This window comes from Acartia tonsa, chromosome 8 (assembly GCF_053477335.1).
Source record: "Acartia tonsa isolate MP-2025a chromosome 8, ASM5347733v1, whole genome shotgun sequence".
In the NCBI taxonomy this organism is placed as follows: Eukaryota; Metazoa; Arthropoda; class Copepoda; order Calanoida; family Acartiidae; genus Acartia; species Acartia tonsa.
This window is the reverse complement of record NC_137267.1, coordinates 39,711,974-39,730,513: the sequence shown is the minus strand read 5'-3', so window position 1 is coordinate 39,730,513 and position 18,540 is coordinate 39,711,974. Positions and strand designations below refer to the sequence as shown.

The following is an 18,540-nucleotide window of genomic DNA, read 5'->3' as shown; positions in this document are numbered from 1 at the left end:
CTTCTGTACTTTAAAATCATTGTTTGAAAAGTTTGAACACTACTTGTTTTGAACTAACCAAAGTTTTTAGGCCAACGTTGTCATCAAACCATGGGTAGTGGTACCAGTGTAATTTACAGTCCAATGTACCCTCCCTCCTTACTACTAGGCACAATAGTATAAACGAAGCATCTCTATACTCAAGCATTTAAACTAATGTACGTCCATTTAAAGGATTCTATATTTAAAGTCATTAATTAAGCATACAGAAATAAATATGTAAAAAAAAGACAAAAAATATAAGTAGATTTATTAATATAACTATTTAATAAAACAATTATAAACTTAACAAGAGCAGGTACAAAAAAAATTCAATAAATATCACTTTCTGACTAGATAAGTTATTTATCGCATCGTATTATATTCAGCCTTTCACGGATATTAAAATAAAAAAAAGTATCAGATTAAAATCAGTTTTTTTAGCCTAGAGGTTCCGATATTTAGGCTAACAAAACTGGAATTAATTTTATGATTTTTATTTGAATCTTCGTTGAAAATTGTCTCTAATACGATGGAATACATGAATTTCAGTACGATCTAAAACCAGGTCTAATCAACCTAATATTAACCGGTTTCGAGGCCATACTGGAAGTAAAGTTATTAATGCCCATAGAAATATAATGAAACATAAACAATAAATTTTATATTGATGTGAATTTTTGGTTGATTTTTGTGTAATTAACACCATTGCTTGCACGTCCATTCGCCCATCTGAAAATAAAACAAAGATGACAACATACATAAGTAGCAAAGCACAAGAATCAAGGAATGGACCAAGTGAGTTTTAGAGCAGATGTTTATGTTAACATTGTTTATATCTTTTGAAGCTTAACCAATAGACAAACGGACAATACAATGAGTATCTTTTATGCGCATAAATCATAGACATTTCAGCTGTGTATCTTTAATAGCATCCGAGAAAATAACATTTCCCCCAATAAGTTACAGACTGACGGACGTACAGAGAACGTGAAGAATTATAGATTAGCTTTGCTACTAACAAAACTAACAAGTAGTTAAAAAATAGTTTTAGTTTAATCTGTACCATAAACAAAGTTTTTGGTGACTTTTTTCATTGAGTATTTCAGGTTAGGTTGAGTTGAGTAAAAATAGAAACAGATGAATTTATTTTTTTCTTACAAAAGTGACTTTCGTTATAAATAATGGAAAAAAATAAACATTATCGATTTAATTAACATAATTAAAAAAAAACTTTGCTATAACAAATTACCAGTGTATATTCTCTAGCCAAAGATTCATCCTGACAATTCCACAGAGCACAGTAACCTCCTACAGGTAAATCCTCGACTTTGGGACATCTAGATAGATAGATAGATGTATAGATGGATAGATAGATAGTTCCAGAGGAGATAGTAACCTCCTACAGGCATATCCTCTACTGTTGGACATCTAGATAGATAGATAGATATATAGTTGGATAGATAGTTCCAGAGGGCACAGTAACCTCCTACAGGCATATCCTCTACTGTTGGACATCTAGATAGATAGATAGATAAATATATGGATAGATAGTTCCAGAGGGCACAGTAACCTCCTACAGGCAAATCCTCTTCTTTGGGACATCTAGATAGTTAGATAGATATGTAGATATATAGATAGTTGGATAGATAAATAGTTTCAGAGGAGATAGTAACCTCCTACAGGCATATCCTCTACTTTGGGACATCTAGATAGATAGATATATATAAAGATGGATAGATAGATAGTTCCAGAGGGCACAGTAACCACCAACACAGGTATATCCTCTACTTTGGGACATCTAGATAGATAGATAGATATATAGATCGATAGATAGATAGTTCCAGAGGGCACAATAACCTCCTACAGGCAAATCCTCGACTTTGGGACATCTAGATAGATAGATAGATATATAGATGGATAGATAGACAGTTCAAGAGGGCACAGTAACCTCCCACAGGCATATACTCTACTATTGGACATCTAGATAGATAGGTAGATATATAGATGGATAGATAGATAGTTCCATGGTATACAGTAACCTTATATAGATAGAAAGAGAGATAGATAGTTCTACAAATAGAAAGACAACAGATATTCATGCAAAAATAAAATAAAAATATAGAAAAGAGTAACACAATGTCCGTACATCACGATCTCTAAAAATGCTTACTTGCATCCTAGTTCAGCGCCAACAGGCTGACAGAAAGGTCTCTTAATGCTACCATCAGCTACAATATAGGTAGAGGAACTTCTGCGGTTCAAACGGTCACAAAGTCCTGAGCAAATATATTCTAGTATAGTGTAATTGTTTTTTTTCTTTGTCCGTTAAGATCTTGCTAAACATTGAACCGAGTTCTTAATCCACAGATGGCCAAGGATGAATTAAGTTTCCCTTTTAGATTTAGTTTGCAATTCTTTCGGTAAGAACCCTATATGCTATGTACGGAGCAGCTAATGGACATATTTAACAAAATAGCCAAAACAAGAAGATTGGAATTTACTCGGTTTTTAGTTCAGATAATATGCTGAAACAACGTGAGAAAATTTCCTTTCTAATAATTTACTTAGGTTAGATTTTCAGTTATCGTAAAGAGAACATGGAATGCTTAAGGAATAATGTATTTTCTCGTATTCATTCGAATCCGGTGGATAGGAACCGGTTCTCATCCATACGAAAAAACTATGTCTAGCATCGTATTATATCCAATTTTCTACGAATATAGAAATGTACAATCATAAGATTAAAACTAGTTTTTTTAGCCGGTGCCTTCGGCACCACGGGGCTAAAAAACTAGTTTTAATCTTATAATTGTACATTAAGAGATATAAGTTTTCCGGAATTTTAATGTAGGGAGTAGATTTGAAATCTGCATCAAATTTTAAGGATTTTTTATAAAATTCGTTTTTTGTAAAATTCTTTATCTAAAAGCGAAAATACATTTTAAGTTAATTAATTTTGACCAATAGGATAGGTGGATTTTAAACTACCTGCGCTCTAATTGGTTGAATGATGTACGACATCCAATCAGAGCGCAGATTTTTTAAATCCACCAATCACAGATGCCAAAATTAATTAACTTAATTTGTATTTCCGCTTTTAGATAAAGAATTATACAAAAAACGAATTTTATAAAAAATCCTTAAAATTTGATGCAGATTTCAAATCTACTCCCTACATTACAATTCCGGAAAACTTATATCTCTTATTGTACATTCTATATCCGCGGAAAGCCGTTTATAATACGATGCGAGAAATAACTATTACTTAGTTGCTATTATAGGTAGAATACAAGGCTTGTTAGAATTATCACTAAAAATAAGCATCTATTTTACACCTCTTTTTGGCTGTCCATTTCCTTAAGCTAAGTAAATGATAATAGGGTTTAGTATTCATTATAGTTAATTTGTTTGTAGATGCAGCTTATTTATATAGTTTTGAGACGTTAACATTATAACACAAATAACAAGGGAAAATTTAATACAATTAATTTAAAAATTGATTTCTTACCTTTTTTCCAAAGTGCTTGTGCATGGGGAAGGAATGAAACAGTCAAAACAAATATTTCTTATCAAACTATTTATAAAGGAAGAAAGTTTTAGGCAGCTTTTACCAACAACGAAATTGATTCGAAAAAAAAACTATAAATGATTTTCAGCTTTCGTTATTCGCTTATTCCTAAGTTTTAGGGCTTGGCAGTCGAGCGTCACCCGCAACTAAGCTTCAAATTTAAACCAGTTTATATGCTTTAAATATTTTTTTGAAAAAAGGAATTGCATTATTTGGGTCAGGTTTAGACTTTCAAGAGATTTTTAAAATTGTAAAAGGTTAAATTTTGTTTAGGCGTACAGGCTGCTGCCGAGCCAATGGAAGTTGTAATGTTATTTAAATTGTATTATCTTAACAAATTTGATGTGCTTCTTAAACTGTTAATGATATGCTTTTTTTTATTAAATTAAGCCAGGGATATACAGGGATAAGACTATGCCTGATAAATTTAGGTACATTCCCAATGTTGGTATAGAAAATTACCCCTTCTGTAGAATAAAATTAGTGGTTGAAACGTTATGATACTAGTATAAACAGCCCAATGTCCCTTCTCTTGAATTTAATTCATAATGATGAATTGCTTGTTTGAAAAAATGTATTTTATTCTTATTCATATATATTTCTTTTTATTTAAAGAATATGCTAGAAATTAAATATTAGTTAAATTATGAGTAATTTTAGAAAATTGCAAATGATTTACGATTATTGATAAAAAATGCATAGTTAGTTGCATTTAAATAAATGTTTTCCATAAATTTTTTTGTTCTTTATGGGTTACTTTGTTGTGAATATCTGAAGGATTTGGACTATTAATATAAGTTAGGGACAAAAACTCATTGCATGTTCTTTTTAAAGGGCGATTATTGTGGATAAAGGAAAATTTGTCGTCATTTAGGTTGCTAATATGGTTCTTGATTATTGATCAGTTCGATCAAACAGTAAGGAGGGGAGAGGATGGGGTAAAGGTGGTATCATTATTTAGCCCGATGCGAGTATCCAAGTAATAATATATTGATTGTCCTGGTGATTCATGCAACTTTAAACAACTCAATAAATATAATATTTTAAATTGATTGGGCCAAAGTATTCTTGTTTTATAGACAATCTTCCCTTTAGAACCAGGACAGGTTTTTAAAATGTATGTATTCTTTGGGGGGGGGGGGGGATAAACCCTGAACAACTTTATTTTGCAATCTACATTTTCCTTGATATTTTGTCTATGCTTTACCAAATTGAAACAATGTACTGTAAAGCTGTACACTTATGTACTACCATAGACAAAATATACAGGAAAATGTAGATTGCATAATAAAGTTGTTCAGGGTTTAATATACTCTATTTCAAGAATAATGTAACAACTATTGAAAATTTTATTTTAAAGTAAGAAATATATTGTAAGGTAGGTGCGAAATTATTATAGTTTGATAAAGACATAAGCCTGAACCTCATTATGTTGTCTGGTATGATGATGATGCTCAGAGTCATGATGGTGTTCTACAAGTAAAAAATGAAAACATTAATTTTCAAAAATAACGCTTTTGCATCAAGCAAGGCCTTAATAGATTGTTAGGGAGGTTGGGGGGTAAGGGTGAATATGCATTACTCCTCCCCCTTCTATCTCGTCACCTGTTATAGCTAGATGCCTAAAAAATGTTGTGTGGCTTCCTTTTATTAAAAAATAAAATAGAAAGAAAATTTTTCAGAGGATTTTTATTTCTAATTAAAAGATTTTCAATAGATAAAATTTTGGTGGCACTAGTAGTCCATGGCAAAACCATTATGTAGCCGCCGCATCCGCTGTCTTCAGCATAGCAAAAAAATGGCTGCAGATCTTCACAAAATTTGTATATGTCATTTGGTCATATAAAAGTAGCTTAAGTTTAAAATATAAATTCTCTAAGTAAAGAAATTGCTGTTATAGACGCAATTCAAAGTTTCCTTGAGGATAAGGATCTGCAGTATCATACCTGGAAAAAAGTGTTTTTTTTCATCCCTTCTAGCTATTTCAGTATTTTTAAAAAATGTAATGCTTGCTCTGTATCTGGTGATTTCCCTTGCCAGAATGAGGAAGCTTTTCAAAGTTCATAAAAAATGACGTCACACTGGCCTACCATTGGTCAATAAAAATGTGTAATAGCCTGTCATTGGTAAATTTAGCCTGTGTATTGGCCGATCATTGGTTATTTGTATTCTACTACGCCTTTTTTCTAAAGGCAATATAAAGAGCTTCAGAATAAAGATAACCTTTCATTAAACAAAAACCTTCATTGGACCTATAAGAAACTTCACAGTAAAAGATATATTTATAAATATATTGTCTTGTTTTACAAGAATACCTGCATTGTGATGACCATGATGATCTCCATGATGTCCTTCATGATGTCCTTCATGATGGTGTCCTACATAGATAGAGAATGAAATTCGTAGAGAGATAGTTAGATGAATAGACAAAAAGATAAAAAAATAGTTATGTAAATAGAAAGATTGTAATATTAATAGATAAGTACATATTGCTTGTTTTTTTTCTTCGCCTTATTTGACTACACAATAATCTGAATTGGATAAATTTCCCTATCACTTGTTTTGTCACTATATCCCTAGTTGTTTCTAATATTGTTATTGCTGCGCTTTTTATTGACATATTTCCTCTCAAGTAGAAATTATCTATATCGCATTATTGTATTTTAAACATTATTCCGCGGATAGTGATATGGAAAATTAATGTAAATATTAGCTTCGTTTTCCCTCGTACAAACAATACTGTTTTTGATCATATAATTTTTACCTGAAACTTGTCCACCCAGACGGTGTAGGTGATTTTCTACAAGAGGAGTTCCATAGACCAATGGAACCACTGCATACAATAAAAATAACTTTTTTTACGAATTTCAATTAGGTTAAATATTTAGAGAGAGTTCTTATTAATATGACTTTTTCCTTCCTAGAATCTTTACCTGTATTTTGTTAATTCATATAAACCAGTGGCGTGCACAGGTTTTTGCCAGGGGTTATGAGAAGCCCACTCAAAAATTTTGACATTTCACTTAAACCAAAATCGAGGGGACCCTCAATGATGATAAACATAATTTCCCTTCCAATAGTTTAAAACAATATGATGAAAAGAAGTTTAACCTACCAATCAATAATGAATGAAATTACGAAGAGTTTTTAAGACAGCGAATGAGAGTTTTTGGGTACATTTAAAAAGATTAAGACCTAACGGCAACGCACCTCCTAGTCGGGTAATTCGACTCTTCCACCCTTTCAATTTTAGTTTTAAAAAGCAAATGTGAGAAAAAGAAGGGGGAGCGATTTCTAATGGACTAATGATGGTAACCTCCCAATAAATAGATATAAATCTTTTCCAGGACCTATGAAAAGCTAAACTGCAGAGAGGAGCAAGCAAAATAGTCGTTATTGAGATCTTAAGCTTCAAATAAAAATTCTCTACTAATTTATATAATTGGATATTAACCTGTAAGAGTACCAAGCAAAACATTCAGTGTCACAGGCATCTAAAATAAAAATAAAGAAATTAGTTCCAAATGAGTATAGAAATCCTTATAATAAAGTAACATACATGTCTGTGTATACAAAAGAATTTCATTAACCGCTGAGCCGATATGGTTCTCCTTTATAATGTTGCTTATCATAGGTCCCGGGAAGGTATATATATATATATATTTTGGGGGGGAGGATACCATCACCAAGGAGAAAAGGTACAAGAAAAAAATGACCTCCTTTTAAATAACTACAAAAAAATACTCGACTACTCCCTCCCCTTTAAAATAAATTAATCGCCCCAAAAGTGCCCCTAGAGGCTCTAGGCGCAAAGTTGCTAGTTACTGCATAAATTGTTTGATACAGTATAATCATTATAAAACAAGGATGACAACATCCATAAGTAGCGAAGCACAAAAAATTCTGGATGGGAATACGTAGAAGTAGATTTAAAGTGTATTTATTAAAATCAAGAATAGATTTATTGGAGAAACTAAACACGAAACCTTGTTTTATTTTGTATGATGAAGACGGTTAAAGTAAATTACATACTAGATGCACATAATGATTGGAAAAATATTTTGAAACTGTTAATGCAAAAAAGTTTTAACATTGGACCAAAAATACCAAAGATATGGGCAAATATGTCAAACATATAAAAATAGCCAAAAACCTGCTAAAAGGCAGTTTGGCCGCCATTGTTTCTTTTCTTCAAACGCCAGAAATTTAATTTTAATATCTTTAACTGACAAATTTTTGAAAATTGGACCATAAACACCAAAGATATGGGTAAAATTGTGAAAAATATAATAATAGCCAAAAACCTGCAAAAAGGCAGTCTGACTGTCATTGTTGTTTTCTTCAAACGACAGGAAATTTAATTTTGATATCTTTAACTGAAAAAATTTCGAAAATCGGACTATTAACACCAAAGGTATGGAGGAAAATGTGAAAAATCATTGTTGTTTTCTTCAAATGACGGGAAATTTAAAATAATAGAGCATATAATGTTGATGAGTTACCACGACTACCCCACATCCACAATTATCATTAAGATACCCTTAACGGCCCATATAAGCCAAGCCAGTTGAATTTGATATTTAATTTTCTAAAGTTTAAATAAAATCAAACAAAACAAGCATCTTGCTGTTTATTGTTTAAAATTTGGTCAACAAAATAAATAACAGTTCACCATAAAGTCATTTATAAAATGACCATGACATATATTAAAACAAGGACAATTTTGTTCCAATAGCCAAAAAATCAGGGTTGAAAATTTGAAGAAAAGTATTTGTTATGCTTTCTTTTGGGGCTAAATTGGGTTAGATAGTGAATGAGTTATATTGACACCATTATAAGACCCCACAGGGACTAAAAAAAAGTGTAGTAGTGAATTTTCAAACTAATAATTCTTTTTAAAAGTAGGAGGATGTCTATTTGGTTTTCCTTAATAGTGAAGCAACTATAGATCCAGGTAAGGTTTTAACTTTTAGAACTATCCCCCCCCCCCCCAAGAAAAAAAATATTTAAAAGTAAAATTTAATAGAAGAGTGTCGACTCCCCTTCCCCCCCATTTAAATACACCTAGAGGTTGCTATCGACAAAATTATAAGATAAACAAGCTATATTTATATAACAATAGTTATTTATCGCATCGTATTTTAAACAGCTTTCTGCGGATATGAAAATGTACAATGCAAGATTGACCAGTTTTGTTTGCCCCGAGATGCCAAAGGGACTGGCTAACAAAACTGGTTTTAATATTATGATTGTACATTTTTATATTCATAGAAAACTAGATACAATACAGCGAAAATTAATCCGTTTCTAAGCCACACTGGAGATTTATAGAATAGCTGTTTTACAAAAAAAAAACATTTGAAAGATGATTTCCGGGATGACAGATTAAAATATTGCAAAGAATCCTATGAAAAAAATATGTTTTCACATTTAAGCCAAACTTGCAATAGCCAGTTTCATCCATTTTTAAAAGCGAAGCTTTTCTATGATTAGGGTAGGTCCGTCCGTACGTACGTCCGTCCGAGACGGATAGCTATTTTCGTTAATTTAGGCATGTTAGAATTTTTATATCGATTTAAAACATGCATGGTGATTCCTGTAGTAGTTAGGTACGATTTAAAAAGCGTATCAACTCATTAATCATTACATGAATGTACGTACGTCCATTTTAAACATGTTGATTTTTACTTTTTTAGCAAAAATTTTTATGTGATCTAATTATGTCATTGTTCTGATTTTTAGTATACTGATTCCTGGGACAACAAAGTACGATATCATAAGCAAAGCAACTCTATAATCAAGTCCTGAATTGTTTGTATGTCCATAAACATTATCCTGTATCAAGAAGTTTTTCAAAATATTTACCCATAATTTTGCTTTGACTCTTATTAATTTATATTCTGATTATTCAGTTATGACACTATACAAGTGTTAATGTCTGTTTGTTCTACCATTTTAGAGCTTCTCTTTTATGGATGTTGTCATCTTTGTTGTTAAGGTGTTTTCTAATTATATTAGGCTGGGTTAAAATGGTCTAGTTAATGTTGATGTTTAATGAAATTCAAATGAACCAATAAGAATTATTCACATTTATTTCTGTTAGATTGACAATCAATGTATAAATATCTAGAGGCTTTGGTCCGTTATTTTAAGTTAGGTTTTAGGCTATTTTTTGGCGAGCGTGTATTTAAACTCCCCACAGAAAAAAATACCAGAGAAAATATTTCTCCCTGTAAAGGCAAGTTCCTAGATTCTATCAACGAAGCCTCTAGTGGTATTTTTAAAATTGTATGAACAAATATTTCCATTCAAACATACGTTAAAATAATGTTTTTATTGGTCATTAAAATGTCATAAAAATAAAAGTATTTTATTGCTTCTCGAACCGTTAAAATGCAACAACTAAATGGCTTAATAATATACTATTTTTTTTGTACATTTAAAATGTAGAATGTCTTTTTTTCTGTACAAAAAAAAATCACCTAGGGGCACAGCAATTATATAAAAAAATCTCTAAAATGTCTTTGTAATTTTGTAAATATTTGTTTTTTTTGGTAACAAATCAATTGTATGTAAAAAAATCTTTTAAAATAAATCTAGGTTTTAGAGTGTCTTTTTAAATACATGTACATGAACTAATAATTATAATTACTTAATAATAATCCAGTAAAGAATACGGTTATATATCTATCTATCTACGTATTTTAAACACATCAATTCTGTATGAGTAAAAACGTTAATTTAAGACAAAGAAATATAATTTTTTTTAACACATAATTAAATAGGATTATTTATATCAAAAGCTTACTGTACATAAAAATTATATGTAATTACAAATATTTCAAAACATATTTTAAAGCAACAGGAATTCCAATTTGATATATATTTGCTTTTTAGGTACACTTCTTATTTTCACCTTAAATTGCAGCTACTCTGCAATTTGGGTATGTTTGTAATTATATCCTAAACTCCGTCAACACATGCACTAATAGATCAGATGCAACACTTTTTATTAGCGAATGTTTTCCATTAAACAATTTTAGAATATGATAAAAAATGGCAACTACAGTAAAAAAATACTTTGTGCCGGAAAAAAAAGCGGCCAAGATTTGGCAAAGAAACAGAGTAAGACGGACACATTTACACCAACTTTTTGGAGATCATTTTTTGGCAGTCCTTGAGGGCCATACGAGAATACATAAAAAATGTGAATTAGTGGGTAAAGTAAATATATGCCTTTGGTCAAATTCGTCCTTTTTGAATTCAGTGAAGGGGGAGATTAATTTATCTTCGATTGACCAAGCCCTGTTAATGAAGTTTGCGAATTCTTTCTGCTCAACTGGCTACACTTTTTTAATATCATTAAACATACATGTAAACAAATCAAAGTGTTTCTATGTTCGTACAAGAATGTCAACAATCCATAAAAGCATACCTAATTATGTCATAATAGACAATAGTTGACAAAACATTTTACATCATTAGCTTTGTTTATTGTAAGAAAACTGTATTGTTTTTGCGAATTTTAAATTGGGCTTGGGTTTGAGCTCGATCTTAGAGGGGGGGGGGGGGGTTGAGTGACTTATCTTATTTTATCGATTTCAAACTCGAAATGAGGATTCCTTTCACCGTCAGGTTATATTTATAATCAGGGAGTAAGGGAGGGGACAATGGGCAATTAATTCAATATAAGAGTTATCAAAGAAAGGGCATGAAATCCAGTTTAATCCAATAAATTTGTAGGAAATTATAGAGGGATTGTTAATTGAATAATAGATTTCCATAGCGTCATGTAAAGTGAAATCACAACTTGTTTTTGATGAAATATATTGAGGTTTTTTGGTGTGATTTTTATATTAAAAGATTATTGGACCCGGCCAGCTGCTAGCAAGAATATGACTGCCCCTTTTTATTCTGTTTATTTCCCTTGCCCCTTTCCCCCACCTCCCTTCTCCCTTCTCCCCGTCTGCTACATTCCAAACTAACACAACGAGTGTTTATTTCCCTTCCCCCCACTTCTCTTACCCCTTCTCCCCGTCTGCAATATTCAAAACATACATAACGAGTAGCGGCATTTCATGCGCAAGTCCCCAAACTCAGTCAGAAACTGCTAAATTCTTGCACATTCCCTTTAAGCCAGTCCCCAAAGTCTGAGACTCCTAAAAATTTAATATTCGATCCATTGTCCCCTCCCTTACTCCCTGATTTATAATACATAGATTTTGGTCAGCTGGAACCTAGTAATAGTGTCGGACTGATTATGACGTAAAAAAATAGCCAATGAGAGGCCACTATAAATTTTACCATTGGTCAATAATGGCCCCTCATTGGCTATTTTTTTTACGTCATAATCATTCTGACACTATTACTGGGTTCGGTCAACTAAATTTGAGTTTCCGATTGTGTACATAGCACCCTCATCCTATCTAAATATTTACTACTAGCTAAAAAAGCTTTAAACTTCCAAAAAAATCTAAAGTTGAAAAATTAAGATTCAGTTGACCTGTTAAGAACTTAAATATGACAATAAAACAGGTGGAATTATTTTTCAAATTGTAAATATCTAATTTTTACTGCTTTAGAAAAACTTTTTAGCGAACAAATATTTTTGCAAATTTTCATTATTTAAACTTGAAAGAGATGTTTTGGTGGATTAATTTGATAGGATAATTCCTTCATTATATACAAAAGGTCGAGTACAGCTTTTGCATTTTTTTCTGATTGGATAATGAATTAATTATTGATTAACACGTTTAGACAACCCAATTAAGATGTACACATAATAAGAATTTCTCTCGGAATAGAAGAGGTACACAGCTCTAAAATGAATAAAAACATTTTAGAAACTAAAGAGAATCTTTACAAACACACAGCCAGACCATGCCAAGAACAAGAATGCCAACATCAATAAAAGCGAAGCTCTGAAACGGTAGGACAAACGAACATTAATACTTGTAGAGTGCCATATCTGAATAATCAGAATGTAAAAGTATAAAATTAAAAACAAAATTGAAGCAAATTAGTGAAAAAACTGCGCTAATACAGGATAATGTTTAAGGACATACTTACATTTTTAGGACTTGAGTATAGCGATGCTTTGCTTATAACATTGTACTTTGTTGTCCTAGGAATCAGTATTCAAAAAATCAGATCAATCGAATTATTCTATCATATAAAAATTTGTTGTAAACAAGTTAAAATCAACATGTTTAAAATGGACGCACGGACATTCTGGTAACGATTATAGAGTTGCTGCGCTTTCTAAATTGTACCTAACTACTACAGGAATCACCATGCAAAGTTTGAAATCGATAGGACAACTTTAACATGCCTTAATTAACAAAAGGGCTAACCGTTACGGCTTGACGGACGGACGGACTGACTGACTGACTGACTGACTGACGGACGGACGGACGGACGGACGTACGGACTGACAGACTGACCGACCCTAATTATAGAAAAGCTTCGCCTTTTAAAAGAATATAGAGGGCACGAGCTATATGTAACTCTACCCACGGGGTGGGACCCTGTGCTGACTCTCCATTGGGTCTTTGAATATAAGCCAATAGCATCGGAAATATTAATACAGCAAAGTGTCTACAAAAGAGCACAAAGAAATTTGCTAGCAGACGAAAAAGGTCCTCACCACTTGTGCCAGGTTAAACATCTATAGTTATAAATATATTGACAGAACAACACACATTCAATAATACTTCAGATCTAGATCCAATATGCATTTGACATTTTGATGGGGCATAGTTAAGCATAAAAATACTTGGCGGTCGGACTGCTTTTAAATAGCTTTGAGGCCACGTTTGTCTTGTCTAACTTATGACTACATATTTTTGATTTTTTGGTCCGATTTTTATTATTTTTGTATTCGAATTAAAATTCCGGTCGTTCTTTAGTATTTTTGTGTATATATTTAAATGGCCAAGAGGTAGCTTTATTATTAGCTTGATATGTTTAGTAAGATCATCACAAATTTTATTTGTAAAAGTATCAAAATTAAATGTCAAGATTAATTAGCTTCTACTCTTTATGCTTCTTTCGTGATATCTTTCATTATTTTTATGCTTCGCTACTTATGAATGTTGTCATCCTTGTTTGTGTTTATTTAACAGTATCACAATATCAAAACCATCACTTTAAAAATAAAGAAATGAACGTACCATTATAAAAACAAGGAGGGTTGCTAGACAAAGGAGGGGAGGAGAGTGAGATGTGTTGACTCCGTCGAAGCCAAGAAGGAACTGAGAGCTGGTGGCACACTTATAGCGTTACGTTCCAATGGTTAAATCTTAGCATTTTATAGGTGTTCATCCATACCTTATAAAAAAAAATTGTTACAAAAAAAATTTTGTTGGGAAATTTTTTTGAGTGGTGGGGTAGGAATGTAAAACAGAAAATAGCTTAAAACCACCATAGGACCAGTAGGTATATTCTCTGAAGAGTAGAGCCCAATCGGTTAAGCGATTACTGAGATCTTAAGCCTCAGACGGACAGGCAGTCAGACATCGTTCTACTTTGTATTATATATCTTAATTTACATTCATTTAATCAATTGTATTTTCAAACACAAATTCAATTTTTTTGTTGTTATTTCATATGAACAATTTTAGCCTTTCAAGCAATCATATAATTCTTTAATAAAAACAAACTTATTCGTCATTTTAACTGTTTTAAGAATTAGAGTGCAGTAAAAACTAATAAAGGGACATTTATTCGGAAATAAATATGCGTATTACGTGAAATTCATACCCGAATAAGTACTTAATTATTTCTTTCTTGTGGATTAATTTTTTAGAAGAAATTTAAAAGAAATAATTAAAGTTTACTGAGTTGATTTAATCATAAACAATTGAAAAGAACTCTTCCTTTTTAGTAGCGAAGCTACTCTATAATTCGAAACGAAATACCGTCCGTCTGTCCGTCAGTCACGAAGTGGAGGAAACCTGATATTTTCGGCTCCTGTGTAAGATATATAGCTGAAATTTTCAAGGATTAAACCATCAAAGGACCAATAGGAATGTTCCCTATAGAGTAGAATCCAATCGGTTCAGTGGTTACCGAGATCTTAAGGGACAGACGGACAGACATCAAGCAACTTTATATTATGGTTTTGTATGCAGGGATCTTAAGAGAAAAGACAATGGTCTACAAAAAAATGTACACCCCATATTTCCTATTTGAAGATTTAAATTAATTGTTTAAAAGTTAGGACACGATTTTAGGTCAACGAATAAAATAAAATAACTTGTTGATAAAACTATTATAATTTACAGTCGATTATCCCCTCTATCTCTGATTTATATATGGCTTTCGTGAGAAAAAATACAAATTTTTCATGCGCAACTAAGTGATTATTTAGGTTATGTAAATCACATTGAGATAGATAGATTGATTTAGACCGATTGGTAATTAGATTTTTGAATAATTTATTGCAAGGCTCGGCAGCCTCAACCGTGCTACTTACATCATATTTAACACAATAAGTCTCAGCCGCAGTTACTCTCCGTCAAGCCTCAGTGAAATAATTCAGTTGCACAAACCTCAGCTTAGGATTGACGAAACTGCAGCCGCTAGAAACACTATGAGTAAGCTGGGCTGCTTGGAATATAATTTTCAGTATAGCTTCGAAACCTATTGATATTCACTGGATTATCTCTGCTTTTCAGTCATTCTGAAAACTCATGTATAGCATCGTATTAAAGACAATTTTTCATGAATATGAAAAGAAAAATCATAAGATTAATACCTGTTTTGTTAGACCGGAGGGGCTGAAGGTAAAAATCCAATAATATTTCATTTTAATATCCGCAGAAAGCTGTCTATAATACGAAGCAATAGATAAATATTATATATTAACTAAACAGGACATGAATTATCAGTCATTCTGAAAAATCATGTATAGCATCGTATTAAAGACAATTTTCCACGAATATGAAAAGAAAAATCATAAACAGGGCACGAATTATGATTGCTCTAACTGTTTTATGCTCTAAAAAGCTATCATGCCAGGGGGGGGTGATTAGTATTTAAGAACTGTTGTTTAAATGATTTATTCAGTTTACAGAAAAAAATCATACAAAATATAGAAAATTTTAGCCATGATTGATAACAAAAATAGTTGTCCTTGTTTTAAGTGTTAAAATTAATATATTTCTCAAGCACATGATATGTCCAAATGTCTAAAATTAAAACACATAATCATGATGACAATTTAATAGTTTGGTCTACTTAGCAAATAATATCTATATATAGATAAAGTTGTTAAATTCAAAATTTTTTAAATATTCTAACTTCAGATATTTTTTTATTTTAACTAGCGGTTTCGCCACCAGCATCTAAACGGGAAGGAAAGAATAATAGCCTTAAACCAATTTAAGACTTGAATCTAAAACACAAATTAGCCTAAACCCATCCCTGGACCTATATGAAGCTTCCCTAAAATTGAAAACCCAATTGGTTCATTGGATTAGGAATCTTAAGCTAAAGACAAAAAAACCTTACTACTTTATATTATAGGATTAAAATTATGTATTGGTAACAGTATATAGTGTAGTGAGGGAGGGGACATTGTTTGTTAATCTAGAACCTAAAGTTTAAATCAACGTTTTTTATTTGTTGTATTATCATTGGGGATGTATTATTGTCTTATCCCTTTAGAACCCAGAAGAAAACCCATTATGTTTAAGAAATACATTCAAACGAAAAAAGTATTAAAACGTAATTTTATTTTTTTCTCCTAAACATTGAAAGGCAAAAAGAGTTAATACCACTTCATACTATTAAAAAAGCTTCACAAGGAAGTCCTGCAAAAAAATTAAACTTAATGACAAAGTATTTTTGATACGTCACATGGTTTCTTTGATTCTTGTTTAGTTATTCAATCACTGACAGATATCAGGAAAACACCTAAGAATATGCACTGTGATCTTAGTTTATTTTATAGCTATAGGAATCGCCATACATTGTGTCGTTAAGAATGATATGTATTAATTACAACAAAAAGGACGATATTATCCATCAGTGGCGCAGCAAATAAAAACATTAAATGAAAAATAAGCATCGAAAGAAAATTATCATATGATATGTGGTATTTTTAGAAGTTAAGCTGCCTATTAATTTCTAATGTCCAATTGTTTTTCTGTCTGTTTGTTTTTCCGACTGTCATCTACGTCAGCTACGTTTATGAGGTAACTGATTTTATCAGTTGCTGTTTATAATATAATTTTTTTAATATACCCTGTAAAAAAGAGCTTTCAGAAATACGTTGACGGCATTCGATTTTTGTAATAAGATTTTTATCTATTCGGACAGTTGAAACCAGCAACTGAATTAATTCGAAAAAATATTCTTAAAATTTCGTGCATTTGAGAAGCAATATGTCGAAGTAAAGGCGTCCTTATTTTCAGGCCCCAAAATATTATTTATATTTATTATATTTATTCTTAATGTCATATATAAGAGCTTCGCTACTTATGGATGTTGTTATTCTTTATTTACAATTTGATATATTATTACATGGATGTTGCACCAGATTTTCATGTACTCTATACTCCGAACTGGGTAAAATAACTATCACTTCATTCCCACTCTTTACACCAACCCCTTCCCCTTCTACTGGATGTGCAAACTGACCAAAAAATGGGGTCCATATTATCAATATATCCACGTATTCTATATTCTTTTTATTATTACTACATGCTAAGAAAGTGAACTGAATAGGACAAATGACTTTTCAAAAACTACTTTTTATAAAATTTTGACGCACACGTTTATTTTAAGAAATAAAGAAATACAAATAATTTTGTTTTCTTAACAAATCTGCTTTGTAGGAAAATTCAAATTATTGACTGAAGGATCTTTAAGAATAAATAAATATGTAATATTATTAAGTTAAATTTTAAATATTAAAAGAATAGCAGCGCACCTGCCACCTAATACTAAAACAAGGGTTTCGTGATTTTTCAAACTTCTTTCGTTTAAAAAATGTATAATTAAATTGTGTATATACTATAATAGTTAGACTTGGTATTTTTTGTAGGTTCTAGGCTGTTTTCTGGTTATGCCACTATCCTCAGTCAAGACTTTAAGCTTGTAGTTCTAATATTAAAGCCAATTAATTACACATACAAAATTATCGCATACACTTCAACAAACTTTTATTGGCTACTGAAGTTAGGGTAGGGAGGTGGGGGTAAGTTTGCTTTAGTTTTACAAAAATATTTTTACTGTAAAGTAGAATCATAAATATAAATTAGTAAAGTCTTAACCTGCAGACAGACACTTTATATTAGAAAATAAAACTCAGTGAGAAAGGAAAAAAATTCAATTAAAGTCCAGTACAAAAAGGATTAATCGTCTTTCATAAAAGGATATGTTTATATTTGGATCTTTCCCCATTCCTCCCCCTTACCCCATCCCCTCCCCTACAACTGGATGAAAATGACCAATAAATGAGTTCTATGTTAGCAACCTAAATTAACGACATTTTTTCGTCTGTCATATTATCCACCAAACTAAGACATTAACTTTAAAATCTCGAAACCTATCATTTCTAGAAAACAATTAAAATCACGCAACCTCCTTAAATTAAATTGATGTTGTTTACTACCGTCGGTGGTCATGGTTGGATAAGCATTTCCTTACAAAAAAAGCAGCAGTAATTCATTTAAAAATGTTCTTACAAAATAGATAAAATGTTGATTTTAAAAAGATTTGAAATGACTCTTATGTTGTTTGAAAATATTTTTAATCCTAATTTTTTTCTTTTTTCTCTTTCATTATAAAATTATGAAGGTTGGGAAAAGAGGGGTTTTGAACACAGACCATTGTTACAAAGGGGCGCAGGAAGCCGAGATTAAAATAAAATTAAGATCTGTAATGTGAAAATGAATAACCTATATAGATAAGGCCGCTGTCCATGACACTTTAACATCAGGTTC

General features: G+C 31.4%; 1 protein-coding gene across 1 annotated transcript in view; it reads right to left on the bottom strand.

Annotated features, from left to right (window-relative positions):
- Positions 1-272: 272 nt before the first annotated feature.
- The window catches only part of LOC145326608 (uncharacterized), a 38,705-nt gene continuing 20,437 nt past the window's right edge, over positions 273-18,540 (bottom strand). Inside the window, exons 2-9 of the mRNA XM_080169978.1 lie at positions 7,044-7,083; positions 6,354-6,422; positions 5,905-5,967; positions 5,014-5,062; positions 3,530-3,573; positions 2,192-2,297; positions 1,271-1,358; positions 273-750 (exon numbers count right to left, since the gene is read on the bottom strand). Of these exons, the coding sequence (XP_080026104.1) occupies positions 718-750; positions 1,271-1,358; positions 2,192-2,297; positions 3,530-3,573; positions 5,014-5,062; positions 5,905-5,967; positions 6,354-6,422; positions 7,044-7,083 (492 nt within the window). The 3' untranslated portion in view covers positions 273-717. The remainder of the gene's footprint in view (positions 751-1,270; positions 1,359-2,191; positions 2,298-3,529; positions 3,574-5,013; positions 5,063-5,904; positions 5,968-6,353; positions 6,423-7,043; positions 7,084-18,540) is intronic.